This window comes from Pogoniulus pusillus, chromosome 22, assembly GCF_015220805.1.
Source record: "Pogoniulus pusillus isolate bPogPus1 chromosome 22, bPogPus1.pri, whole genome shotgun sequence".
Lineage (NCBI taxonomy): Eukaryota > Metazoa > Chordata > Aves > Piciformes > Lybiidae > Pogoniulus > Pogoniulus pusillus.
In genome coordinates, this window is record NC_087285.1 from 13,302,500 (window position 1) to 13,325,894 (window position 23,395).

Sequence of the window (23,395 nt, forward strand, 5' to 3'; positions counted from 1 at the left end):
CCCACCCCCTTTCCCATGGTTTATAGTGTTGTCCATGAGGCAGATGGTGCTGCAGTGGTGGGGCATGGGAGGGCATCTCTTCCCCCATGCCTTCCCAGCACCTTCCCAGTGCCTCAGAGAAAGGGGGATTGTAGCTCCTCTATGAGCCCCAGTGTCCAGTGGGGGCTTGGCAGGCATTCCTGCAGCCTGACTTAAGTTTGCTTCTTTTCCCATTCCTGCAGAGAAAGGAAAAAAAGGAGGGGATGAGGAAACATCACTGGAGGACTGCTGAGCCCTTTGAGGGCATCGCTCCCTGCTGGGGGCTTTAGACTACCCCAGCATCTTCAAAGGCTGAGCTGGGTCACTGCTGCCTTGGGCATTGTCTGTGCAATGCTTTCCTCCCTGCCTACCCAACCCTCTTCCTCCCAAGTCTCTCTGTAAGCCAGGCTCATGCCATCAGCAGGTGCCACTAAGCTGAGTCAGCCTGGCTGCAGGGGATGCTGGCAGCACCTCTTGCTTTTGGGGTAGGAACTATATCTGGTCCCCAGATCTTATGGTCAAGGAAAGGGGATAGGACAAAGGCTGGGATTTGCCATTGGGCCAGTAAAGGGAAGGAGAGAAAAGCAGGACCTTGGCCTTCCGCAGCACATTTCCCTTGTTGGCAGGGAGGATGGAGGGACTCCTTTTCCTCAGTTCAGCTGCACAGTTAACAGGGACCAAGTGTTCAGGGGGGTTCCCATTTGGTTTATTTGCAGCTTCCTGTAGGAAAGGGTGAGAATGAAAGAGGAAGATTGAGGAGGCCCAGGGAGGAAGGACAAATGGGAAAAAATAAACAAACAAAAACCCAGAACAAACTGTTATGAAATAAAACTGATGTGGCCAAACCTAACTGAAGTTTAGCCTCCCACCTCTGGGACCCAGCAGCAGGGATGTCCCTTCTTCCCCACATGCTGCTGCCCCCACCACCTCCAGCAGTGAGCTGCAGCCCTGAGGAAGATGGGATGCATACCCCGTTCTCAGCCTTGCTGGTCACAGCCAGCCCCAGCGCTGGCCCTCCTGCCAGCGACTGCTTCAGCCGCTCCTTCACTTCGGTCAGCTTGAGCTCCAGGTCGACGCGGCGCTCCTCCTTCTGCCGGCACTGCTCCTCCAGCACGGCCACCTGCTGCTCCAGGTCCTGCAGCTTCGTCCCTGCTTGCACAAGCAAAGCCAGCTCAGCGCCTTTGCCCAGCGGTGAGGTCGCAGGGACGCAGGAGCCACCCATCTTCCTGGACGGGGACACTAGGTGGGGCTGGCAGCCCGGCAGCGTGCTGTAGCCATCCTGTCTCGCAGCCACAATGCTACCGCCACCCCAGTTCTGCAGCCTTCCCCCTGCCTTCAAGCAGCCTCAGTGCTCAGGCACCACCAACCTACCCGTGCTGCCCTTCATGGCTTCACGCAGCTCTCGCTTCTCTTTCCGCAGCAGCACCAGCTCGCTGCGGATCGATGCTTTCTCCTTCTCCAGCTTCTCCTTCTCTGTCAGAAATCGCCTGGCATCTTCCTCAGCCCGGTTCTTCCCGTACCTGTACTGGTTGGCACCTGCATGCACAAAACCAGCCTATCAAAGGCTCTGGTCCTGGCTGCACCAATGCCACCTGTGGTCCAGCTGAGCTGGCATGGCACAACTCATCACCTGTGTGCCAAAGCCGGCCAGCCCCAGCCTGGTTGCAGCCCCCCTTGGGGAAACAGCTTCCACCCACACTGGCCAGGGTCGCCCCACAGAGGCTTGGGGCTGAGGGTCCCCACTCACTTGATGCGTGCCTCTTCACTTTCACTTGTGGGTCCACCCGTCGTGACTTCTCACTGCAGGAGGAGGCATGGCGCTTCACCTGGGCTCCTGCTGGCCGCCCTGGCTCCTCCTCAGCCTGTGGCAGGGACAGCATGCTGAAATACTCACCAGACAATCACAACCCAGCCAAAGGGCACCCTTTCTAGCCTGGTCACAGTGGTGGGAGAGGGCAAACCACAGAGCTCCTCACCTGAACCTTCTCATAGGGGACGTCATCATACACCACAGGGGGCGAATCTGGCTGGTGATCCTGAGAGGAGCTAGCCCACCTGCAGGAAGAAGGATGGAGTCTTCCTTTCCAGGACATCCTTGTCAGCCCATTAGTGAGCCCTCAGAGGGCTTCTTGTTTTGCTCTCCCAGCTTCATTCATGAGCACTCCACCCTACCATGTGAATCCCTCAAGTACTTCATCAGCGCTGATAAACGACCTTCCATCCTGCTTAAGGGAAACTGCCCTGCTCCGCGAGCCATTAACCCCTGGGACACTGGCTATCCCTAAAATCACAGCACAAACTGTATCCCAGCCCCTGCCTTTTCGCTGATCGCCATCCCCAGCCCAACGCTTTGCTTTGTGCAGCCCCTTCCCAGCCCGCAGCACAGCAGGGGAATAGCCTTACAGGTAGGAGTGCCTGACAGCTGTCACTATGTTGGCAATTGTTTCCACATCCACGTAGTCGTAGTGCAAAGCCTCTGGTGCTGTTTGTGAGCCTGTCTCCACCAAGAGGAGACCCAGCCAGCGGCCCAGGTCTTCCGAGCAGCTTGCCTGCAGGAGAGAAAGCACTGAGCTGCATGCCCTCGCTTCTGCCTCCCTACACAAAGCCCCACAGTGGAACAGGACCCTCTAACATGAAGTGTGTGTGTGCAAGACTTAGTAGGGTCTAAGAGAAAGCACACATGAGGTTCCAGTCCCAAACTTCCAGCCTGCCTGCTTCAGCCCTGCCAGCCTCCTCCTCCCTGCCTCCAGCCTGCAAACACCTGTGAGGCTGCCTCAACCACCCCAGCTCACCCAAAGAATACCCTAGGCTACCTCCCTGTGCAGGGGAGAGAAAAACAAAGCAGTACTCTCATGCAAGCACTGATAATTTTGATCATCAGAGGAGACGCTTTCACAGCTTGGAAGCCCCCTCCTCAATGGGCATCCTGCCCACCCTGCCCCACGCCTGCTCACCTCCAGTGCAGCCACTTCCTGCCCATTGCGAAGGATGCGGAAAGCGAAAGGGTGCTTGGGGCCCAGCCCTGGGACCACCTCACAGCCCCGGAGCACGATGGCATTCACGTGGGTCCGCAGGTCCGTGCGGTCCTTGTGGAAGTAGAGGGTGTTGCCCTTAAGGCGACACCAGCGCTCCTTCCAGCACTGGTTAACCAGGACGCTGAGGTAGCCTGGGGGGTGACAGGGCCAAGGGAAGGGTCTCAGTGCCTGCTCGGCCAGACCTCAGGCAGGCTTGGATGAGATATGGCTGCCCAGATATTACAGCGTGGCTCTGTACTCATCTGGTCCTGCTGTGTTTCAGTGTCCCCCCCCGGAGAGGCAGCTGGTCCCAGGTCAGGTGCCAGCCCAGTGCCTCGTAGTCACCCGAACCTGTTTTCTGGAACACAACTGACCCTCAACCCCTTCCCCACACACTACAGGAATTTGCAGAGCTGAGACTGGGAATCTTGGCAGTGTCAGAGCTTTGTAGCAGCTTGTTGCGTTTGTACCCCGCTGCCCCCTTAGCTCCCACCTGCCCCTGACACGGCCAGGCTGCAGGAAAGGATGTCAGCTCTCCACCATTCCCAAACCAAGCCCCATCTCTGCCCCCAGCCCACACGAACCACAGCAGGGGATGTCCTCCTCGGTGGAGGAAGTCTGCGTGTCCTCAGGGGAAGGCTTCTTCTTGGAGAAGCTGATGATCCTGGTGATCTTCTTTCCTGCTGCCCGGCTCATCGAGCCTTTCAGGTCAGCCAAGCCACTCTTTTTGCTTTTCCCTGGAAGGGAAACAAGGTAGCTGTGTGCCTCTGGCACAGCTCACAGCATCACCCCTCACTGGGAGGATGCTCTCCAGCTGTGATGCACACAGCTGCCCCCCGCCAGCTGCAGGGACAGCCTTCCTGGCTGGGGACAGAGGCCATACCATGCTCGCCAGGCTCTCTGCGGGCTGCTGGGGAGCTGGTCTCACCCGTCACCACACTATCCGAGTCAGAGGTGTGCTTCTCCTGAGACAGCCGCTGTGGGGGGAGCGGAGCAGGCACCCTGTCAGCAATGTCCCTCTGCACAGCTCTCAGCAGTGGCCACTATAGGCCCTTTGTCCCTCCTGCACAGCGCCAAATGTCCCTTCTGCCGTGGCACGGAGTCCCATAAACCCCACAGAGCTACTGTGAGGCTGGAAAGGACCAGGAGCTTGTTGCTCCCCATGCCCCACATTCCCCAGACTTAGCTGCAGCAGCCTCATGCAGCACCTCTGCAGAGTGGTTACAAACCTTATCGAGGTCCATCTTGCATGGCATCACCGGAGAGGTGGGGGCTTCCATCCCACCCGCTGCTGGACTGCTGGCTTCCTTTATCACCTGTGGAGATAGGCCCCAGCAGATGCTTAAAATGTACACGAGGGCAAGGGCTACTTTTCCTGGTTCAGCATGCTCCTGTCTCACCACAGAAGCTGGGCTGAACCATGGAGAGGTCCTGGTCTCCATGAGACAGGACAGCAAGCCCTGCTCAGGGCTCAGCCTGCCTGTGGGGATTTCACACACCTTGGCCCCTTCAGCCACTCTTGCAGATTTTGAGTGAGATTTTGGAAACCTCAGAGGTAGGGACTTGGGTGTCCCACCTCATGACCCCCGTTTTACCTGCAGGCACTATGTGGCTTGCTTTGCCACTGAAATAACCCTGTTGTCCCAGATTTGGGGTAACAGCTGAGTCTGTGGTGTCTGCAGAGGCTCCTTTCCCACCCGTGGCCCCTTCCCCATGGCCCCTGCCTCCTACCCCTGAACAAAGGCAGGAAAGGGCCATGGGGAAGAGGATGGGGAGAGCAAACATCCCCACCCTGCGGGGGCTATCAGCACCGGAGACGCACAGGGCCTGGGAAGCAGCTGGCCAGCCTCCCCCAGAGCTGATAAGAGACAGGAGCAAAGCCCCCTTCCCTTTACAAGGTGGCAAGATTTGCCCAAGGCAGCCTCCTCCCACCTCAGCCAGAGAAGGTGTGGCACCCCTACACAATTCTGAGGATGCCAAGGAGAGTCTGTGGCCCCTCAAGTGAAGCAGGGGGCAGCCGTGGTACCTTCAGCCACTCCTCAGCCTGCTCCTTGCTCTGCACGGCCAACACCAGCGCCTCAGCCCCCGGCAGTGAGAACCGCAGCTCATGTTTCTTGCGCCGCCCATCCTTGGGGACATAGATGACATTGCAGGTGGCCAGAGGCACCTCCATATGTGGCTGCCGGTCCTTGGAGCTTTTGTAGCACTAGGGGAAGCAAAGGGAAACTGTTCAGGGCTCAGTCAAACCTGCCTGTCATGCTGCTGTGCTGGGCAGAGCTGGGTCTCTTTCACTGTCCCTCACAGGTGGCCCAGAGAGAGATGGCTCAGTCTCTGCAACAGCCTCAGTGGAGGAGGACTGCAGGGTGCCCTGTGGCTCCACATGGTTTGCTTGAAAGGGAACTGAGGGCAGCCTCTGTGTGTGCTATGGGGCAGTGGCAGCCTTGGGTCTTGGCTTGGATATTGCTATTTCTCTTCACCATGCACCCAACCTCCCTCATAACCCACCAAGGGGCTTTGTGCCCAGCAGCTCTGGGCTCACCAGCAGTTTGCTGTCCCGTACGATGGTGAGCTGTTTGGCCCACTGCCCGAAGCGCTTCTTGCGCAGCAGGAAAGCACAGATCCTGCAGTCCTTCACCAGGTTCATGGAGGCTTCCTCTGATGGCCACTGGTGTGTCAGCTGCTGGCCCTTCCCCTCCTCCTCCTCCTCATCGTAGGACTCATAAGAGCTGCTCATTGCATCTGAGTCATTGTCTAGAAGGAAGCAGGCAAGTTACTCAGAATGGCACCCCAGGGCCCTGCCTCTGGACATGCTCACTCAGTGCCAGAACTCCCCACGCTCAATGGGCTCCAGCACAGAGCCTGGAAAACAGCAGCAGTTTGACCCCAGCTGTCTCCACTTCCCTTCTAAACTGGGCAGGATGCTCACGGGCCAAACACCAGCCCCAGGTGCATCTATCCAACCCCCTGGGCTGGCTTATTTATTCACAAGGCTCAGACTTTGGAAGCCCAGATGAAAACTTCTCCCTGCAACAGAGGATCTCATGCTGGCCCTCTGCCCAACACCTCTTGCACAGGGCTCAAAGGAGCAAGGCTTTGCTCCCTGCCCTAGGCCTCCTCCATGTAGGAGGCATGGGCATGAGAGTTGCATTGTCAGAGACATCCCTTCCCCATGCTGGTGACAGACCCAGCACTAGTTCAAGCCCTTATTCAGCACCAGGGCTCTGGCTTGCATGACAAACAGCACTCCATGCTCCTTGGTTTTGCCCAGCAGCCTCTGACACAGGAGATGTCCTCCAGCCTCAACACCACTAGCCTCCAGCCCTCTTCTTAGGGCTGGACTTTGATGAAGCTCTGCCCTCCCAGTTGAGGGCATCCAGATACCTACAGGAATTCTTTTGCTCCCCATTCATCCTGGTGACAGGATAGCTGCTGTCTGCATCCTCGTAATAGCCATCCTCGATAGAGTTGGGGGGGCTGGAGCTGTCTGTGGAGGAAGCAGAGGGCAGTTAGGGCTGTTAAATCTGCTTTTCCTGGCTGTAAGCAGCTAGCCTGTGAGCCAAGGCAGGGCAAACCACACCCTCCCATCAGTCCCTTCATCACCTTTCTTCATCACCCCCTTCCCAGCTGAGCTGGAACAAACAGCTCCTTACATTAACAGTGCAGTGAGATGAGAAAGTAGCAGGAGAGGAGCATGATAGGAAAGGAGCAGGACAGAAGAGATGCTGGTGGGAGCAGCGAGGTTTCCAGGGATGTTTTCCCTTTGCCAGGCAGGCAGATGAGGGGATGCAGTGGGCAGATTGCACGGCTTCCCCCCTACCCTCCTGACAGCCAGCATGGAGCAGGACTCACTGCGGGAAGTGATGTACTCAGGGGCCTTGCCAGGGCCCAGGGGAAGGGCTTCTTCATAGTAATCCTCAGGTGGGGGTGTGGTGGGCAGGGGTGGTGCAGGATCCACAGGAACCTACAGCAGAAACAGCACCAGCATTAGCCAGGCAGTGGAGATGGCCATGAGTCCCAGAAGGCAGCATGGTGGCAAGGGACAGGAAGGAATCCTGCCCACTGCTACCTCTCCATGTGGGTGCAGAGCTGACCTCCTAGGTGGGCATTCAAGGACTTACAGTTTTTGCTGTCTGACTCCTTGCTGGCTCCAAGCCAACACCATCACTGGCATCCCCCTCCTCCTCTTCCTGCATGTCCTGGAGATCCCGCAGGTCACAGTCTGCCATGGGGTAAGCAGAGAGAGTGAAGGGAGCAGGAAACTCCACAGCTGCCCTCCCCAGCCCTGCCCTCCAGGGGCTCCTTGTGCCAGCACCACTGCCCTTCACAGAGAAGATGCTGGGAGACAGGCATCACTGGTGAACACAGTTGGTGCATGAACATCTTGAGTCCAGCACTAAACAGTTAGGAGGGAGCAGGAGCAAGTACCCAGGGCAATGAAGCCTATGCTGGGCATAAGGATACAGCTCTCATCCTCCTTCCCCAGGGTACCCTGAGTAACCCTGCTGTCAGCATGGACTCCAGGATCAGCACTGCACCCACCCGGCATGACCCAGGTCGGCCACACATACCAAACTCCTCAAAGAGAGACTCCACGAAGCTGGTGCCATTGCTTAGGGACGCTGTGTTGACGTACACATCCTTCCCTGGGGACAAGAGGGATGCTCTCAGCCTGAGGGTGGGCAGGGTGGCTGGGGTGAGTACTGGCACACCTTCCCCAGCAAACACCAACCCAAGGACGCAGACCAGCTCACTCCACCGTGCCTCAGGAGCAGGTGCCCAGGGGGTGGAGGAGCCCCCAGGGACGCTGCTGCCTGCCCCCAGGAGCACAGGAAGGTGGGAAGGCTGTGAAGCCCCAGGTGCACATCCCTCCCAGCCTTCCCGCGGAAACCTCTGTGCTCAGCAGAAAGCAGTGGCAGGAAGAGCTCTGTGAAGCGGCATTTCCGCAGGGAGCAGTGCCCCTGCAGCCATGGCAGGGTTGATGCCAGCTCCCACAGCCATGACAGGGAGAAAGTGGGGAGAGAAATGGGGAGCAAAGTGCCCCAAGAGGGCTGAGCAGGTTCTGGGTGCTGGGCACAGAGGCCGTTCCCCTCAGCCCTGCAGATGGTTTTCCCTAACCCACTGGAATGTTGGCCTGGGGCAGCTGCTGAGGACAGTTACCAAGCACTGCAGGAGTGGGACACAGACCTGTGGGTGGCTGCAGCTTCTGCAGGATGTTGGAGACAGCCAGCTTCTTCTCCTGCGTGGTGGCACTCAGGTACTCGTGGTCCAGCAGCTTGAGCAAAACACTGAGCTCTGGAAGGAGCTGGTCTAGCACTGGAGAGGGAGAGCAGGAAAAAGCCCATCAACAAGGGTGGTATCAGAGAGCTGAGGTTAAGACAAAGCAGAAGGGCTGGACCGTGTGGCAGACCCTAGGCTGGGTGTCTTTCCCAGCTGGCCCAGCATGGCTCAGGCAGCGCTTGCCAGGCACACGTGCTCCACCACGCATGGCTCTTCACCTGCACGCAGGCAGCAGGATGCAGCCTGCTGAGCCTGTGACTGCAGACACCAGCTCTGCAGGCTACTGGACACTATCAAAGACCTCAGCACACACACGCAGATAAAACTACACCTCTCTGCCCAATGGTGTATCACCGCTGCTGCCCCCTCGCTGTGACAGGCACCGGCTGGAGGTGGAGAAAAGGAAGGAAGGAAAGAAAACAAAGGAAACCCAAATGCCATATCCAGAGTCACCTGGCAGTGCTGCCCAGAGTCATATCCTCCATTCCTGCCTGCTGGCTGGCATTCATAGTCCCCTGCTGTGCTCAGACCACCAGTGACTTTCCAGTCCAGTGCCACCTCCACGGGTAGCTAGAGCCTCCCTCCCCTTGCTCACCAACAGCAGCTCTTCTGCCCTCCTGTCACTCCTCTGTGCCATGAAATCTTGGCAAAGAGGAACTGCACCTGAAGCCACCATTCATCAGCTTTCCAGCGTGTGGGATCCCAGTACCCAACCCCTGTACCTAAAGCCAGTGTCAGCCTGGATGGCAGAGCAAGGCAGGGGAGACAGGGAAAGTGCAGCAAGAAGCACAAAAAGAGAATTGACCACAAATCACCATGACAAGCACCACACATAAAAGCTTGAGTCTTCTCTTTGATGTGGCAGCTCATAGGCTAGTTTTCATGAAGCAAAACCTCACTGCAGCTGCGGGGTTAGCTGTGCAGCTAGGCTCCAGAAAACACTTGGGTGTCTGCACATTAGTCAGCTACAAAAAACTGCAGCACTGGAAGCAGGATGCACAGTGCTGAGCAATGGCTTTGGGAAGACACATTGGTCAGGGACGGGATGAACAGGGAGGACTTGAGCAACACGAGCTCTGGACTCCAAATCTCTCATGAGCTCTACATGTGCACTGACATTCGTATCCCAGGTCTCTACCTTACCTCTTCCAAGCAAGATAAGACAAAACTGAGCTGGATCCAAAGCTGAGCTCCTGTTTTGCATGGAACCACACACCTGCACAGCTCTGCTGGCATTCAGGTAGCTCCTGCAGGATCCAATGCCTGCATTGGAGGGTTCAAGCTCAGGGACACCAGCAAACCTGCAGCCCTGGAGGCTGCAGAGGAGAGAATAAAAAACTACAGTGCAAGTGTGAGCAAAATCCTTTCTCTTGGCAGCAACCAAAACTCATCACAGCACAGCTGGGGCAGGATGCAGCTGGCTTAGAATCTCAAGGGACAGGAGGGGAGGTCAGAGGTGACCACAGAGGCAGCTTGGATGTGCTGACTGATGGGGTTGGCCTGCAAGGAGCCAGTGTGCGCCCTTGCAGCATGGAGCATTGAGGACAACCTGTTTGGCCTGTACCTGTCCCTATCAGTGCCTCTCTGAGCTCTGCCAGGGGAAGAGGCTTGGTAGAACTGATCTGGGCAGCAGCGAGGGCTGGCATGGGGTGTATTTCCCAGTGGAAGGGCAGGATGCTGTGCTGTTGCCACTGATGGGATTCTCCTGTTCTTTAATGTGCTTCTGCTGAGAACACCACTCATCAAAATCTGGGCTGCTACAGATTTGATTTCTGCCCCTGTGAGCCATGGCCCAGAGCACAGAGGAAGTCTCCCAGGACTAGAGGGAAGCAGGCTGGCACTGCTGCCTGAAGCAGGGACAGTGCAGTAAAACCAACTGCTGTTTCAAAGGCTTTTGGCTGAAGGGGAGCCCAACGTGAGTGGGTTGATGTGGATCAGTGCCCAGCCAAGATGAACCCCCGGGCAAGGAGACAGCATGCCCAGCCCCAGATCACCACCTCCCCAGGATGCAAGGCAGGATGCGGCTCACAAGACTCTTCCTGCTTCCCCAGCCGATGGGCTTCTATCTTCACAGACCTTCTGCTTCCTCCTCCCTCCCCAGCGCCAAGCTAAACAGCAGCCTCAGCCCTTTTGGCAAGAGCAGCTTTGCCAGTACCCATCTCCCATGGGCAGTCCAAACCAGGATAGGTACCCCACAACAGGGGGAGAAGCCTCAGCAGAGCTCCAGAAGGAGCAAGCAAGCCTGAGGGGCTATCAGCATCCTCCACCCTGCAGAGACAAAGAGGGCAATCACAGCAGGGAGCAAAGCTCCTGCTCCTTGAACTGGAAAAACACCCCACAGCAGACAGGCAGCCACGGGACCCTGGTGCTGCTGATGGTCTGCTTGCTGCTTCCCTCCCACATACACGTCCTGGGATCTGGCCATATGAGACCCTCATGAATATGATGAGCAAGGGTAAGCACAGGCCTCACAGCCCTCTTCTTGCCCAGCTCTTTTCAGTGGTGGACAGTAAGAGGACAAGGGACAAAGAGTACCAACTACAACATAGGAGATTCAAGTTGAACTTAAGGAGAAGCTTCTTTACTTTGAAGATGACAGAGCACTGAAACTAGTTCCTCAGTGAGGCTGTGGAGCCACCTTCTCTGGAGACTTTCAAAACTCACTTGGACATATCCCTGTGCAATCTCATCTGGGCAAACCTCTGTGAGCAGAGGGGTTGGACTAGATGATCTCCAGAGGTCACTTCCAACCCTACCATTCTATGATTCTAAGGGAAAAGTGGAAGATCCTCGCTGGGAGGTTTGCAGAGTGCTGCACAGACAGGACAGCAGCAGGCTCCTGCTCAGTAAAGTGTTTGTGATCTTCAGGCCAGGCAAGACATCCTCTTCTGCATGGCTTGGGGGCATGGGGGCTAGGAAGGAAGCAGTTGGGACAAAAAGCAGAATGCTGCTGTCAACTCAGCACCAGCAGCCACCTATTTTTCTGCCACACAGCTCAGCAAGCTCTTTGCTGGCCACCAGCTCCCACAGAGGAGATGGGGTCGATGCACACAGCTTCTCACAGCACACTGAAGCCTAGGCCATGGAGCTCACCAGCGTCTCCATTCCCCAATGTGTGTAGGACGACTCCCATCACAGCCACCAGCTCCTATGTCGAGGCTTTGGACCAGTGCAGAGCAAAAGCACAAGCAGATTTCTATTAATAGTGACAAAGCAGGCGGCAGGGGTGTGTGTGTGGGGGGGGATGGTGGTGAGGAGACCCCACTGCACAAGGAAGGCCAGTGCCTGATAAGCCAGTTTTGTGGCCAAGCAGGCTGAGCTCATCAGCAGTGCCCCGAGCAGCAGCTATGAGCCGAGAACAGGGCACACAGCATGGGACACGCACTGAAGGCGCCTTTGTTTCCCCCCAGCTGAGCTGTCCCCTGCATCTCCCTTGTTAAACATCCTCCAAAATACAAGGGAGGGGGGGGAAGGGTGGACAGTCAAAGAGCCCTGTGATCCCAGGAGGGTGCTGCGCCCAGCCACTGCCCGGGGGAGCAGAGGAAGGGAAGGAATCCACTTCTTACTCTCGCTGGGCTTCCAGCCTCAATAAAGTTAAAGAGGTGGCTGCAGGAAGTCAGCAGAGATAGCTCCAGGGTTGCCGTGTAGAGGGCAGCAGGGACAATGTGACTGACCCAAGCCCACCTGATGAGCAAGGACCAGCACCTTATTCTGCAGTAGCTGTGGGAGCAAGCACAGGCCTGGCACCAGCTGGCACTTGTGTCCATGCCAAGGCAGGCAGGAGATTGGGTTCGTGTGCCAAGAGTAAGAGCTGGCATTGGTGCACAACCCTGCACTGAGCTCTGGCGACCATGGATTGACACCTGGGGTGAGCCTGGGGACAGAGGTGGCCACCGGACATCAGAGAACGCCTGGGAGGAAGGTGACACAGCATCCAAGTTGCCCCAAGCACTGAGCAGGTGACACAGCCAAAAAGAGACCTTGTGTTGCCCATTCACCTAAGCTACTGCCTGGCTCATGGGTCACCTCCAGCCTCACACCTGCCTCTGGTGCTGACAAATGGCTCCCACCTGCTGCTTTTTCTAGAGCTTCTCTCACAGCCAAAATCCTGTGGGATTGCACTGCTTTGCTGGGCTTAAGCTTCAGACACAGACAGGTCAGGGACACCAGCCTCCCCTCCCAGAAGCTCACTCCTCTCCACGCTTGCAGCCTGTTGTGGAGGGCTGGGGAAATGCCAGCAGACAGCTTTAGCATTAGCTACCTCGGGATGGATGGGTTGGTTTGCTGGGATGGGGTGAGCCAGGACACTGCTGCTGTTCAGGACAAAAGGGCAGTATTTCCTCTGCTGCTAAAGCCTGCCCTAGAAACAGCACCAAGCATGATGCTGGCAGAGGACCTGTGTCTTCTCCACCTCTCTCTACCCTACACCCAGGCCAGCTCTATTTTTAGACTCTCAAAGTGCTCCCTCACTCAGGGACCTGATTCCATAGTGTGGAGATAAGGGTCCAGGCACAGGCTGCAGAATCCATCTCCCCTTCCCTGGCCTCTGCTGCATCGCAAGAACAAAAATCAGGTTTTGCTCCAGCAATCTGCAGGGAGGAGGAAGAAGGGAGAGGAGGAGGAGGAGGAAGAAGCTGTAGCCACGCCAAAGCAGAGTTTTCCTGGTGTACAGATCCAGCTTTTGCAGCAGGATAGATAAGAGTGCACGTGGAGTCGTGACCCCAGGCAAAGCCAGTCTGTAGCCTGAGAGCCTTGGGCAGAGGCGAGGCTGTTTCACAGCACCTTAATGCCGTGAAGCTGCTGCAGGGGCAGCTGCACCGGGACCCCCGTTCTGTGCAGCTCTCCCGTCCTCCTCCTGCTCCAACCACGCTTCCTCCTGCACCAGGTGAAGGCTGGGGGTGAGGGGGGCCGGAGGGAAATCGGATGCTGGGAGTAACGGCCATTGTTTGTAGCTAAAATAAAAACTAAGCAAAAATAAATCCTTCCTGTTGGCGTGGGCAGGGCCCTGGGGCGTTCTGCCTGCCCCTGCAGGGCTGCTTCGAGCTGCCGATGACAGTAAACAAACGTTTATAGCTCCTGGGAATGCCATAAATAGGTGGGGTGTGGGCCTGGGAAGGGAGCACAGCTGGGGGCTACCCCAGCACTCAGTGACAAAGACCCCTCAGCCCCAGGAGAAGCCCTGCGAGGGGGTCACGGACCTGCTGCTGCTGGAGAAGTTGCTTGCAGTACCCAAACTGCTCTGTCCTGCCCATAGGTCGATGTTGAGTTGCCTCCATATCACATCACCTGCTCCTATCCTCCTCCTGCCCCAGCACAGGCTATGGGCATCACCAAAGGGGTGACGCCAGGAGTGGGTGTTGCCATCTCCTTCCAGCCCCAGTGAACTGCTTCCCACGCCAGCAGACCCAACTTTCCCCCACCACTGCGCCTTGAGGAAGGCCACGGCCTCCTGAGCTCTTTGCTGAGCTCTCAAAGCAGTTCCTGTTCCCATTCCCTTTCCCAAGGAGGTTTCTTTCCGACGGGGAGGAGGTAAGCACACAGCCCGCAAGGAAGCGCCTCCACGGGGGGAGTGTGGCGCTCCCAGAATTGTTCCTTTGTGCGGAGGGCAGACCACTGCTGGGGGCAGCAGGAGCACCCAGCCAAGCGGGCAGGAGAAGGGCAGTGCTTAGGCCCCAGAGGTGGCAGGGCTGAGCGGGGCTGCCTTGCCAGACAGGCTCAGCTTTCCAGCCAGCCGTCACCAGCTGGGCGTGGGGCAAACTGGGATGACTGGAACAGGCTGGTGGGCCAGGAACAACAGCCTGGAAAGTACCTCCAGCCCAGAGGAGCTTTAGATAAAAGACAACCATTACTGGTCACACTTGAGCTCTGACAATGTCCTGTAACAGTGGAAGATTTGCTAAGGGGCCACTCCAAGCACATGAATCATCTCCTCCCTGGAAACAAGGGCCCCTTGAGTGGGGCGGATGGGGGAGTGCCTCTGACTCGGCCTCCAACAAAGTCAGCAGGAGCTTGAGCTCTTGGGGCTGGCTCCTTTATGGCCAGAAGCCTACCAACCTCCTCAGCTTCTGCAGCCAATGTCTCTTCTCAGCCCTCACTGTGATTAACGCCATTGCCATCAGCTCCAGGATCCTGGCAGCTGTCTCAGTTCCTCCAGCAGCTCCCAGCACAGGTGCACCAACACCCCCGGGCATTGTGCACAAGGTGAGCTCAAACCTTTTAACTCTCCCCCAAGCTCCCAGTGCCTCCCTGCCACCACTCCGCAGCACACACTGCCAAGGCAGACTGCAGCAGGAAGGGCAAGGACATGCATCTCCTAGGGATCACATCATCATCAGCTAACAGTACCTAATAGCTGATAACCTTGGAAAATCAATCCTGGGAGATGAACATGAAACCTGCTTGCTTGAGGGGGGTGGAAGGTCCCACATCAGCTTGCTCTCAGTGCCGTCACCCACTGGCATCTCTCCTTACACAAGAGCCCCTCCACCCTGCTCCAGCCTTCAGAAAGGGGGAGAGGAGATGTTTAACTGGAGGGATTAAATGGCAAGGAGGTTGTCTTGGCCATGCCTGCTGAGTATCCTTCATCTTCCTCCCCATCTCCTCCAAACACACACCACAATGCTGACAGCAGCTTGGCGAGGGGGAACCTTTCCCAGCATGGCCCCAGTGGCACAGTCAACTCAGTCACCTTCAGCAGTGCTTGTGCGAAGGGTCCTGTGCCTGGCCCAGTGCCTCTGCCAGCAACAACTTGTCTCCACAGTATAAATAGCTCTGCAGAAGGCCTTATCTCATGGTCTTTCTCCTGGCCACTAGCTCACATCAGCAGAGACCAGCTGAGCACCAAGTCCAACCCAGGGCAGAGCAGCAGAGCCGCACTCTCAACCATGCTCTCCCTAAGCCCTGCTGCATGACGCTGGTCCTCTGCGCTGGAGCAATTCTCAGAGCCCTTGCTACCCTCAAAAAGGCTGAGAAGCGCACAGGAGCCTGTGGTGCATGCTTAGGGCTGGAGCCCTGCCTGCTACACCCAGCCAGCTCTGAGAGCAGGCGCACAGGAATCAGCCTCAGGAGCAGGACCCCAGACATCTGCACCCCAGCGCACTCTTTTCTGGAGAAGAAACAATTTCACGTCCTGCCCCCGTACTTACACGTGAAAACAGGGGCCCAGAGTAGAGAGAGGTGTAATTACAAGTCGACAGAGTTTACAAAGGGCAAAGATTATCACCCACTGCCAGCTCGCTTACTGCAGAGACCATCGCTTCTGCTGTGGGACCAGCCAAGCCTCTGCTAAATGTAATCGAGCTAAAGAAGTTAGAGAACAAGAGGATGGTGGTGGTTTCTTTGCCTCCAAACCCTGTGCCTACAACACACCCCTCACAGCATGGCTCCAGAGGAGGGTTGCTACCGTGCAGTGAAGCCTCAAACTGGGTCGAGGCTGTCCTGGCAATGCCCACACTCAGAGCATGGCTGTAGGTGGAAAATCTCCTTTCATCAGCAGTCACTGCGAGCCCACAGCCGCAGCCTTACCCCAGGGCTGCAGCACCCTCACCCCTCCTGCTCCCCTTGGCACCCCGGCCCCCTTGGCAGTGACTCGTGGAGGGGTGTCACCTCCCCAGGGAGCCTCTCTGGGGCACCAGAGGGGCTGAGGCACTCCGAGCTGGCATCGCTGCTGGAAGGAATCCCTGGGGCAGCCCTTGGCGGGCTGCATGTATGCCCTCCCTTTTGAAGCAGTTTGCACCCAAGCAGAGCAGCTTCAAAAGCGGTGCTGGTAATAATTAACAGGCTGATTAAATCACCCACAAATATCCTGTGACCCAGACAGATAACGACCCTCCAGTGCCTCATGCTGCAGCAGGTCTCCTTCTTCAGGGGCTGACGGCTTAGCAGCTCTTTCTGCACCGCCTGGAGAAGATTGTGGTGGTTTGCTTTAGCTCACCGAAAGCAAACCTTATCCCTCTAACACGAAGAGGCTGCAGCTACCCCTGCCCCAGAGGAGGAGGGGGTTGTTCACCCTTTCTTAACTGCTGAGCACAGCAAGGAATTAGGCACACAAAAGCAGCCAGGTGAGAGCATTGAGTGACCCTGATGGTGTCCGCCGGCAGCGCACAGCCACCTCCTTGCTCTGCCCCTGACCCCCATGACCCCGGGGGCTCTCATCCCCAGATGCAAGCTCAGCCCAGTCAGCACAGTTAGCTCTGCACACACATGCGCCACATGAACTGCTGCCAGGCTACTTTTCAAAGCTCAGTGCCAGGCTCCGTAGATGTGAGGCAGGACACGCCACTGTGCCAGCCTGGGAGGGGGGCTCAGAGGCTGCGGGCTGGAGAAGGAGTGTAAATAATGAATGAGAAAGAGAGGTCTGAGATGCCCTTTAAAGGAATAGTCAGGCAGGGGCGAGACCTGCTGAGTAATGTATAAAAAACAAGCTTCAGGCAGAGGGGAGATGTTAGGATTAGTCAGAACGCAGAATAAACTCTGTTTTCTCCAACCAAAATGTTGGTGTCGGCCTTTTCCAAACAGACTGTGCAGCGCCGGGAGCAGCAGGTTGGCCTGGGCTCTCCTCCAGCACAGGGAGAGGCCCCAGGACTGGTGCCACAGGACCTGTGACCACCTTCCGTGGCAAGTGGAGCCATCCGCCCTGGGTCACACCTTCCTGCCTGCTGCTATCGTGGAGCTGGAGGGACCTGAAGCTCTCACCTCTGTACCTTCCTCTCCACCAAACCTCAGCCTCCAGAACAGCAGGAATTACAGCTAATTACAGGCAGGGTGGTGGGGACTCTGCTGACTCAGCACCCAGCGGTTGATGATGGGTCTCCTGTGGACCTGTCTTCCCCAGCAGGCTGCATCCAGACAAGTGGGTCCTCCAGTCTCCAAATCTCCAAAATGGACAGCCCTGCCCCACTGAGGGGCATGGAAAGCTCTGTGCATCCCAAAAGGCTCCTCTCCACGTCCTGTACACCTTCCCCACAACCAAGATTCAAAACGTCTCAGATGCAATACCTGACCCCCAGGAACAAGATAGGATGAAGCTAGCAGAGCTGATACTTGTTTCTAGGAGGAAGAATCACACAAGGTGGTATGCCTGGACCTTTGGAAGCAGAGGGAGGTAGCGTGTGGGCAGGGAATGTGTGGGATCTGCAGGAAGGAGCTGGAGGGTTAGCCAGCATCCAGTTTTGCTTTCCCAAATGCTCTCAGCTACAGTTGTTTTAAGAGGAGGAGTGAGGAGAAACCGCAGACACTGTGAGGGAAATATCCCTGAGGAACTGGGGGGAGGGAGACTATCACCCAGCCTCCTGTGTTAGCATTCCTGCCCTGAGCCTGGCAATGCTCAGAAGCTTGGAAGCTGTGCCAGGCACAAGTGCTCTTGCCTGGTGGGGGCACAGGGACTCTCAGTGGTTACTTCAGCTCTGTCCCTGCAGGAAAGTGATTTTCCCAGGCCAGGGCGGGCAGGGCATGGTTCAGAGTCTCTGTGTTTGGGGACCAGAGCCGTGCTGCCCCGGAGGACCCTTGGAGGGAAGGATAAGCGTTATTTTCTCAGCTGAGAACAGCCCTTCCGTTTCCTTCCCTTGCCCAGCTCTGCCTGGAGCATCAGGTGCAGCAACAAGGCCACCACTGACAGCATTTCCTACCCACTTAACCCCTGCAGGGCAGGGCTGGAGGGGCAGGAAAGGCAGTTTGTCCCGGCGGGAAAGCTGATAAACTTGAACACAAGGGAAGATGTAACTGCTCTGCTTATTGCCCATGGCTCCATCAGTGCTGGGACTGGTTCACTCTACCTGCTTCTAATTCTAGGAGACAAATCCAGCTATGAAACCTGTTGCTACATAAATTCTCTTCCTGGCAATGTCTTCTACAACCTATTTCCCAAAGCTAAGGTTACACTAGGACCATGTAAAACAGGAGGCTGAACCCACCGGACAGGGATCTTAAAAAGGGCTGTTCCCTCATCACCAAGCTGGGTAGGTTTAATGTTCAAAATACCCCAGAAGAAAGCCAAAGCCATTCTTCCAAGCTGCTCCTTAGGCATCTCCTGCTAACTGCCAGCAATTAGGGCATGCCAGCATCTCCCTGAGCTCCCTCCTATCATTTCCAGGATCACAGGCACATGAAACCCACTTCAAAAAGAAAAAAGCAAAACACTCTGAGCATGGAAACCCCTTGCAGCAAAGATCTGTTTTTGTTCCAAACTGCTAGGAAATGGCAATGTTCTCCTGCCTGCCTGAGAGTCTGCCTTTGAAGCTATGGGTGTGTGGGGGGGGTGGAGAGCCTGGAGGAGGGGGGACCAAAGAAGTTATTTTCATCCTTCCCCACTGTGGAGGCTGCAGATCGTCAGCACAGGCTCTGCACAGAGACTTGAGCTCCCCATATGCCACAGGGTGATGAAAGCCATGGGTGCACTCCCTATGGGTGGCATGTCCTGTGGGTGCCTTGGCTGTGGGTGGCAGTCCCCTGTTTGTGCATCAGCAGAGCAGGGCTTGCAGAGCTGATACAGAGTCCCTGGGAGGTTTCCAACCCAAACTGTCCTGCTGCTGCCCTGGAAGACTGACAGGTAATAGATATTTTGCAGGACGGAGGGTTGTGCTGTTGGTTTTAAGATTTCTTACATGCAGGAGGAGATGTGCTCTCAGGAGAGAGCTTGAGCTGTGCCAAACTAGATAGTAGCCAGTGTAAGGGTTAAGATATGAGTCTATGGTGCCAGAAACCACTTCAAGCCTTCATTTCTGTCCCCAGCAACTTACTTGGCTACTGAACAAGAGGTAAATCTTGAGTCAAGCCCAGTTCTTGCTCTCTGTCCTCCTCTGAAAGGCCTTCCCACTCTTTTGAGATGAGACAACTTAAAACGTTTAAAGTTACCCTGGGCTGGGTAAGAGCTGCCTGCCAGCTGCAGGCCAGAGGATTTCAGGCTCAGGGGGGCTCAGCCCTGCCCTGCAAAGGGCATGTCAGCCTTGCAGCTCAGCACATTTGCACCGGAAAACAGCATTTCCAGGTCAGGAGCAAGTGCTGGAAAGAGGCAGGTTTCCAGAGAGCCCAGGCAGATAGGGCAGCGCCCAAGATCCCTGGCTGGAGGATGTTACACCCTCAGCAGACGGGAAGGGCACAACCAGCTCCTTCTCCTCTCCAGCAGCCCCTGCTGCAGCAGGCACCTGTGATGTGCAGGACAGGCCAGCTCTGTGCTCTTCAGAGCAGCCAGGCTGACTTCACGTGGGCTCCAGTACCTCCAGTAAGACTCTTTTCCCCAGCTACGGGCAGCATTGCTTACAGGAGGGGATCGGAAGATGCAGAGGAGCAAATAACTCTGGTGCCTCTCTGCTCCACTTGGCATCAGCATCCCTGAGGCTGCCATCCCACTCCACTTTGCTCCACACAGAGGGGCCAGGGTAGCCCAGGGTGGGCTCAGTCCCTTCCCCACATGGTCCTGGGCTATAAACAGGCAGTGGCTCCGGGCAGCTGAGTTTCCAGCGAAAGGAATGGCTGCAATGCGGAGGAGAGCTCGGCACTTGCTTGCCGTGCTAACAGCTGGCCCGGCCTGTGTTTCTCACCCACTCTGCACCCCTTTCCACCGGGCTACATGCACGGGGCAGGCGAGATTCCTGCTGCCAGCCAGCAGGCAGCAGGTCAGGAATGATCCAGGCTCCCTCCCACCAACCCCATGGCCTCTCCATTCCTGTGGGCAAGCTGGAGCCAAGTTTATCCCAGACACATCTCCACCGACTTTGCTGGATTTAGATCCCAGATAAGTTTGGTGCAGGACCTAAATTCTGGTGGCACAAAAGGTCAGGAAAGTCACTAATAAGGAGAAGCCACATGTGAGCACAGCCCAGCTGTAGCAAAGGCTCACAGTGTGGATCACCTCTCAAATCACGCACATGAGCACATCTCCACCAGCACAACCCGAAGCAACTCCAAAAAGCCCTTAGCACCAATTCTCCCAGTTAGCTGCTTGTGTAGAGCTAAGCTCATCAGCAGGTGCTGCCCAGCCTGCCCAGGAAGGCAGAAAGCTCATCTGGAGCATGGAAAGCAATGAAGAAGCTGTGGGTCATAGCGCAAGGGCAAGTCAGAATACACCCAGGGCCTGAGTGGAACTTCAGGAGAAGAAAGGGGCAGACAGACAGCAGGCAGAACCTGGGAACAGCATACAGAACTCCTACCCACCATGAGACCCACACCCCTTGAGCCAAGGAGAGGAACATCCAAATGTGCCCTTTGTAAGTCACAGTCCCCAAAGGGACCCAGTGGCTCTGGGTGATGAGCAGGAGGGTCTGGAGGACGTTTACATTAGCAAAGAGCCATCCAGGTGCCAACAGCATTTCATTACATGCACTTGAAGCAAAGCAGGTAGGCTCTGCTGTTGCTACCATAGTGGGCACCAGTGAGGGAGACAGGCCCAGGAGCATCTCTATGCTGTTGGTTGCTGCAGTGTGCTGGGCACCACCTGCCCTTCCCTGCGGTGAAGTCCTAGCTTTGATTTTTAGGGTGGGCTGAGATGCAAATGGGTCAGCCTCCCACCATCTCCCACAGCAAATGAATGGGGAAGCTGAGACCCTCTGTCCTCCCCTCTCCTCAACAGTGAGGTCCTTTGCAACCTGGAAGGACAGTTCTGGTATCACATGTCCCTGACAGCACTTCCACAACAGCACCCCTTCTTCAGAGCTGGCAAAGCCACCCTGTCTGTCTGGATCAGCCACAGTTTTGTGGCAAGCCTGTCCCTGTCCACTCCTGGACACTTGCATCGACACTGTGAGCTGCAGCCCAAGAGTCAAACTCCTCATAACTGTTTCCACTGCGGAAACACCACCCCATCCTTTTACATGGGGAAAGGGAACTCTTGACCCCTGGGTCTTTCTGATGCTGACCCAGAGCTGCAGACACAGCACTGCCTGAACCACCCTGGGACTTCAGTACAGTCTCTGCCTGCAAAGCCAGAGCAATGTCCCTGGACACCCTGTTATCTGACTGGTGCTTTGGTAGGACTTCCAAGGACCAGTCAAAGGCCAGGACGCCTGTGTCCTGGCTACACCGTGTCACCACCTGCTCCTCCTCTGCAGCCTCGGGCCACTGTTCAGGAGCAGCAAGCAGCAATCCCCCTGAATGCCTTTTCATGTTCCCTCCGAGGACCTACCAGTCCCAGAAGAAAGCCAGGACCTTCTCTGCGAAGTTGGCCCAAAGCCCTGGCAGGTTTATTCATATCTCAGATCAAAGCCTAACAGCTACGTGAGCCTGATGCCACAAGCTGCAGGCAGGAATCGCACGCATGTGGGAACACGGTCGCTCCCCGGCGGGGTGGGGATCAGGCCCTTCCTGGCTTTACGAGACCATCGGCATCTTCCCCAGCTAGGGATACTTTCTGGCTCCAGGCAGCTCTATCTGGGAACACCACTCAGCTCCCTTTTTGCGGCCGTAATTTCCCCTGACAAGTGTTTGCATCCCATAGACTGGCTTACAAGCCACTGGCTTTTCACCCACCTGACCAGCAAGCGAAACCGATACCAGTTGTGCCCCAAATGCGGGGCAAAGACACCCTGTGGACAGGGTCCCACACTGACCGGTGAGCTGCACCCGCTCCGCGGGGAAAGGAGGCGCAACCCGCAGACCCGGGACGCGCATCCCCCCTCCCTTGCCGCGCGGGATGTGCGTCCCAGCCCCGTCCCGTCCCGTCCCGTCCCGTCCCGTCCCGTCCCGTCCCGTCCCGTCCCGTCCCGTCCCGCCTTACCGCTCAGTCGGTCCATGGTCCTGGAGCCGCGGGCAGCACCGGCCGCCCCGGGAGGCGCGGGCGGGCGAGTGCCAGCAGCAGCAGCCGCCCGGCGGGGCCGGGTCTGGGCTTCCGAGCGGCCAATCGCTTAGTCCGCCCCTCCCTCAGTGCACGGCAGCGCCGAGCACCGGCACATCTCGGCACGGCACCGAGAGACCTCCCGGAGCGTGTCCCCGCCGGCAGCACGGGTGGGAAGTTTGCCCCTGCGGCTGGTGACGCCACCGTATGCAGCCCTGCAGCAGCCACCTCCCTCCACGGCCGGGATGTCCCAGGGTTCCTCCAGCCCTGGGAGTCTTCCCCAGGTGCTGCCCCACACCTGAGCGCCCCCAGAGCAGCAGCACCTGGAGGTCCTTATGTGAAGGGTGGGGATCCAGAGCAGGCTACTTCCGCCCGCCTGCTGCTTGTCTGCAGGAGTTGTTGGTTTGGGCACCTCCAGTTTTACAAAGATCTAGGACTGCCTTCCCCACCAAACCGCACACCCAGCGAGCAGGCATAGCTCTCTCCCACCACCTCGCTCCCTGCTGTCTCTGCTCCCCACCTAAACCCCTTCAAATTCATTCTCTACTGGAGTCCCTCATGTGCCCAGCCCTTGCCTGACCATGGTGCTTGTGCCACCATCATTGCCCAGCCCCGTCAAAGACCTCAGGGGAGACTTGTGGGGTATGCAAGTGTCTCGTGTGTGGCACTGAGAGTGTGTGGCAGCAGGGACACTGACTCCTGGCATCCTCAGGACAATTTCTCCCAGCCTCAAGACTGCAGCTGAGCCCTCCTAGGGGACAGCAGGCTGTGGCAGAGATGTGATTTGGTTTCACACATACCCAATTATCGCTTGGGAAGGCAGTAACTGAAATACTAGACACGCATTAGCAACTGGCCTGGAAGGCTTTCCCCTTTGGGGCACTCTTCACCTAGGACAGGCAGGCAGCAGCAGCAAGTCGCCTTGCACCTGGCTGTGCCCAGCTGGTAGCCAAATTTGACCTGCACTCCCCAGGCAGCTCCTGTCTGGACACTGGTCCCTGCCTTCTGGATCATGCCCTTTTTTCTCTTGCAGCACAGGATCACCTCTGGCGATGTGGTTGGGGCACAAGGTGCTCACAGGGGAGGGCCACCAAAGCCACTCCTCGCCGGGCACCAGTTGATTGGTGTCTTCGACTTGCCAATCAGCCAGAAAGCCCAGGCTCAGGCAGTGATCTGCTCACGGGGTGAGAGCGTTGCTCTTTGCACACCCTGGAGCAATGGGAGCCAGTCAGGGCCCTGTGGGTGTCTGCTGCCCCTGAACAGCATGAGCTGGAGAGGCTTCCTTCCCTCTCAGAGTTAGTACTGAGCCCTACCTCAGTTT

The 23,395-nt window shown here is 56.9% G+C and overlaps 1 protein-coding gene across 2 annotated transcripts; it reads right to left on the bottom strand.

Moving 5' to 3' along the window:
* On the bottom strand, window positions 1-22,092 carry AFAP1L1 (actin filament associated protein 1 like 1). Of its 2 annotated transcripts, none has more exons than XM_064161812.1 (19): window positions 22,018-22,092; window positions 8,217-8,345; window positions 7,601-7,675; window positions 7,151-7,251; window positions 6,882-6,993; window positions 6,418-6,516; window positions 5,572-5,783; window positions 5,059-5,238; window positions 4,262-4,348; window positions 3,916-4,009; window positions 3,617-3,769; window positions 2,973-3,184; window positions 2,422-2,567; window positions 1,995-2,073; window positions 1,766-1,880; window positions 1,390-1,554; window positions 989-1,167; window positions 610-738; window positions 1-215 (listed from the first exon to the last, which is right to left on the bottom strand). In XM_064161812.1, the coding sequence occupies exons 1-19, from the start codon at window positions 22,031-22,033 to the stop codon at window positions 192-194; spliced, it is 2,307 nt and encodes a 768-aa protein (XP_064017882.1). In that variant the 5' UTR covers window positions 22,034-22,092; the 3' UTR covers window positions 1-191. The 2 variants fall into 2 exon arrangements, with proteins under 2 accessions (XP_064017882.1, XP_064017881.1); XM_064161811.1 differs by having other exon boundaries at window positions 989-1,170.
* Between the last annotated feature and the right edge of the window lie 1,303 nt (window positions 22,093-23,395).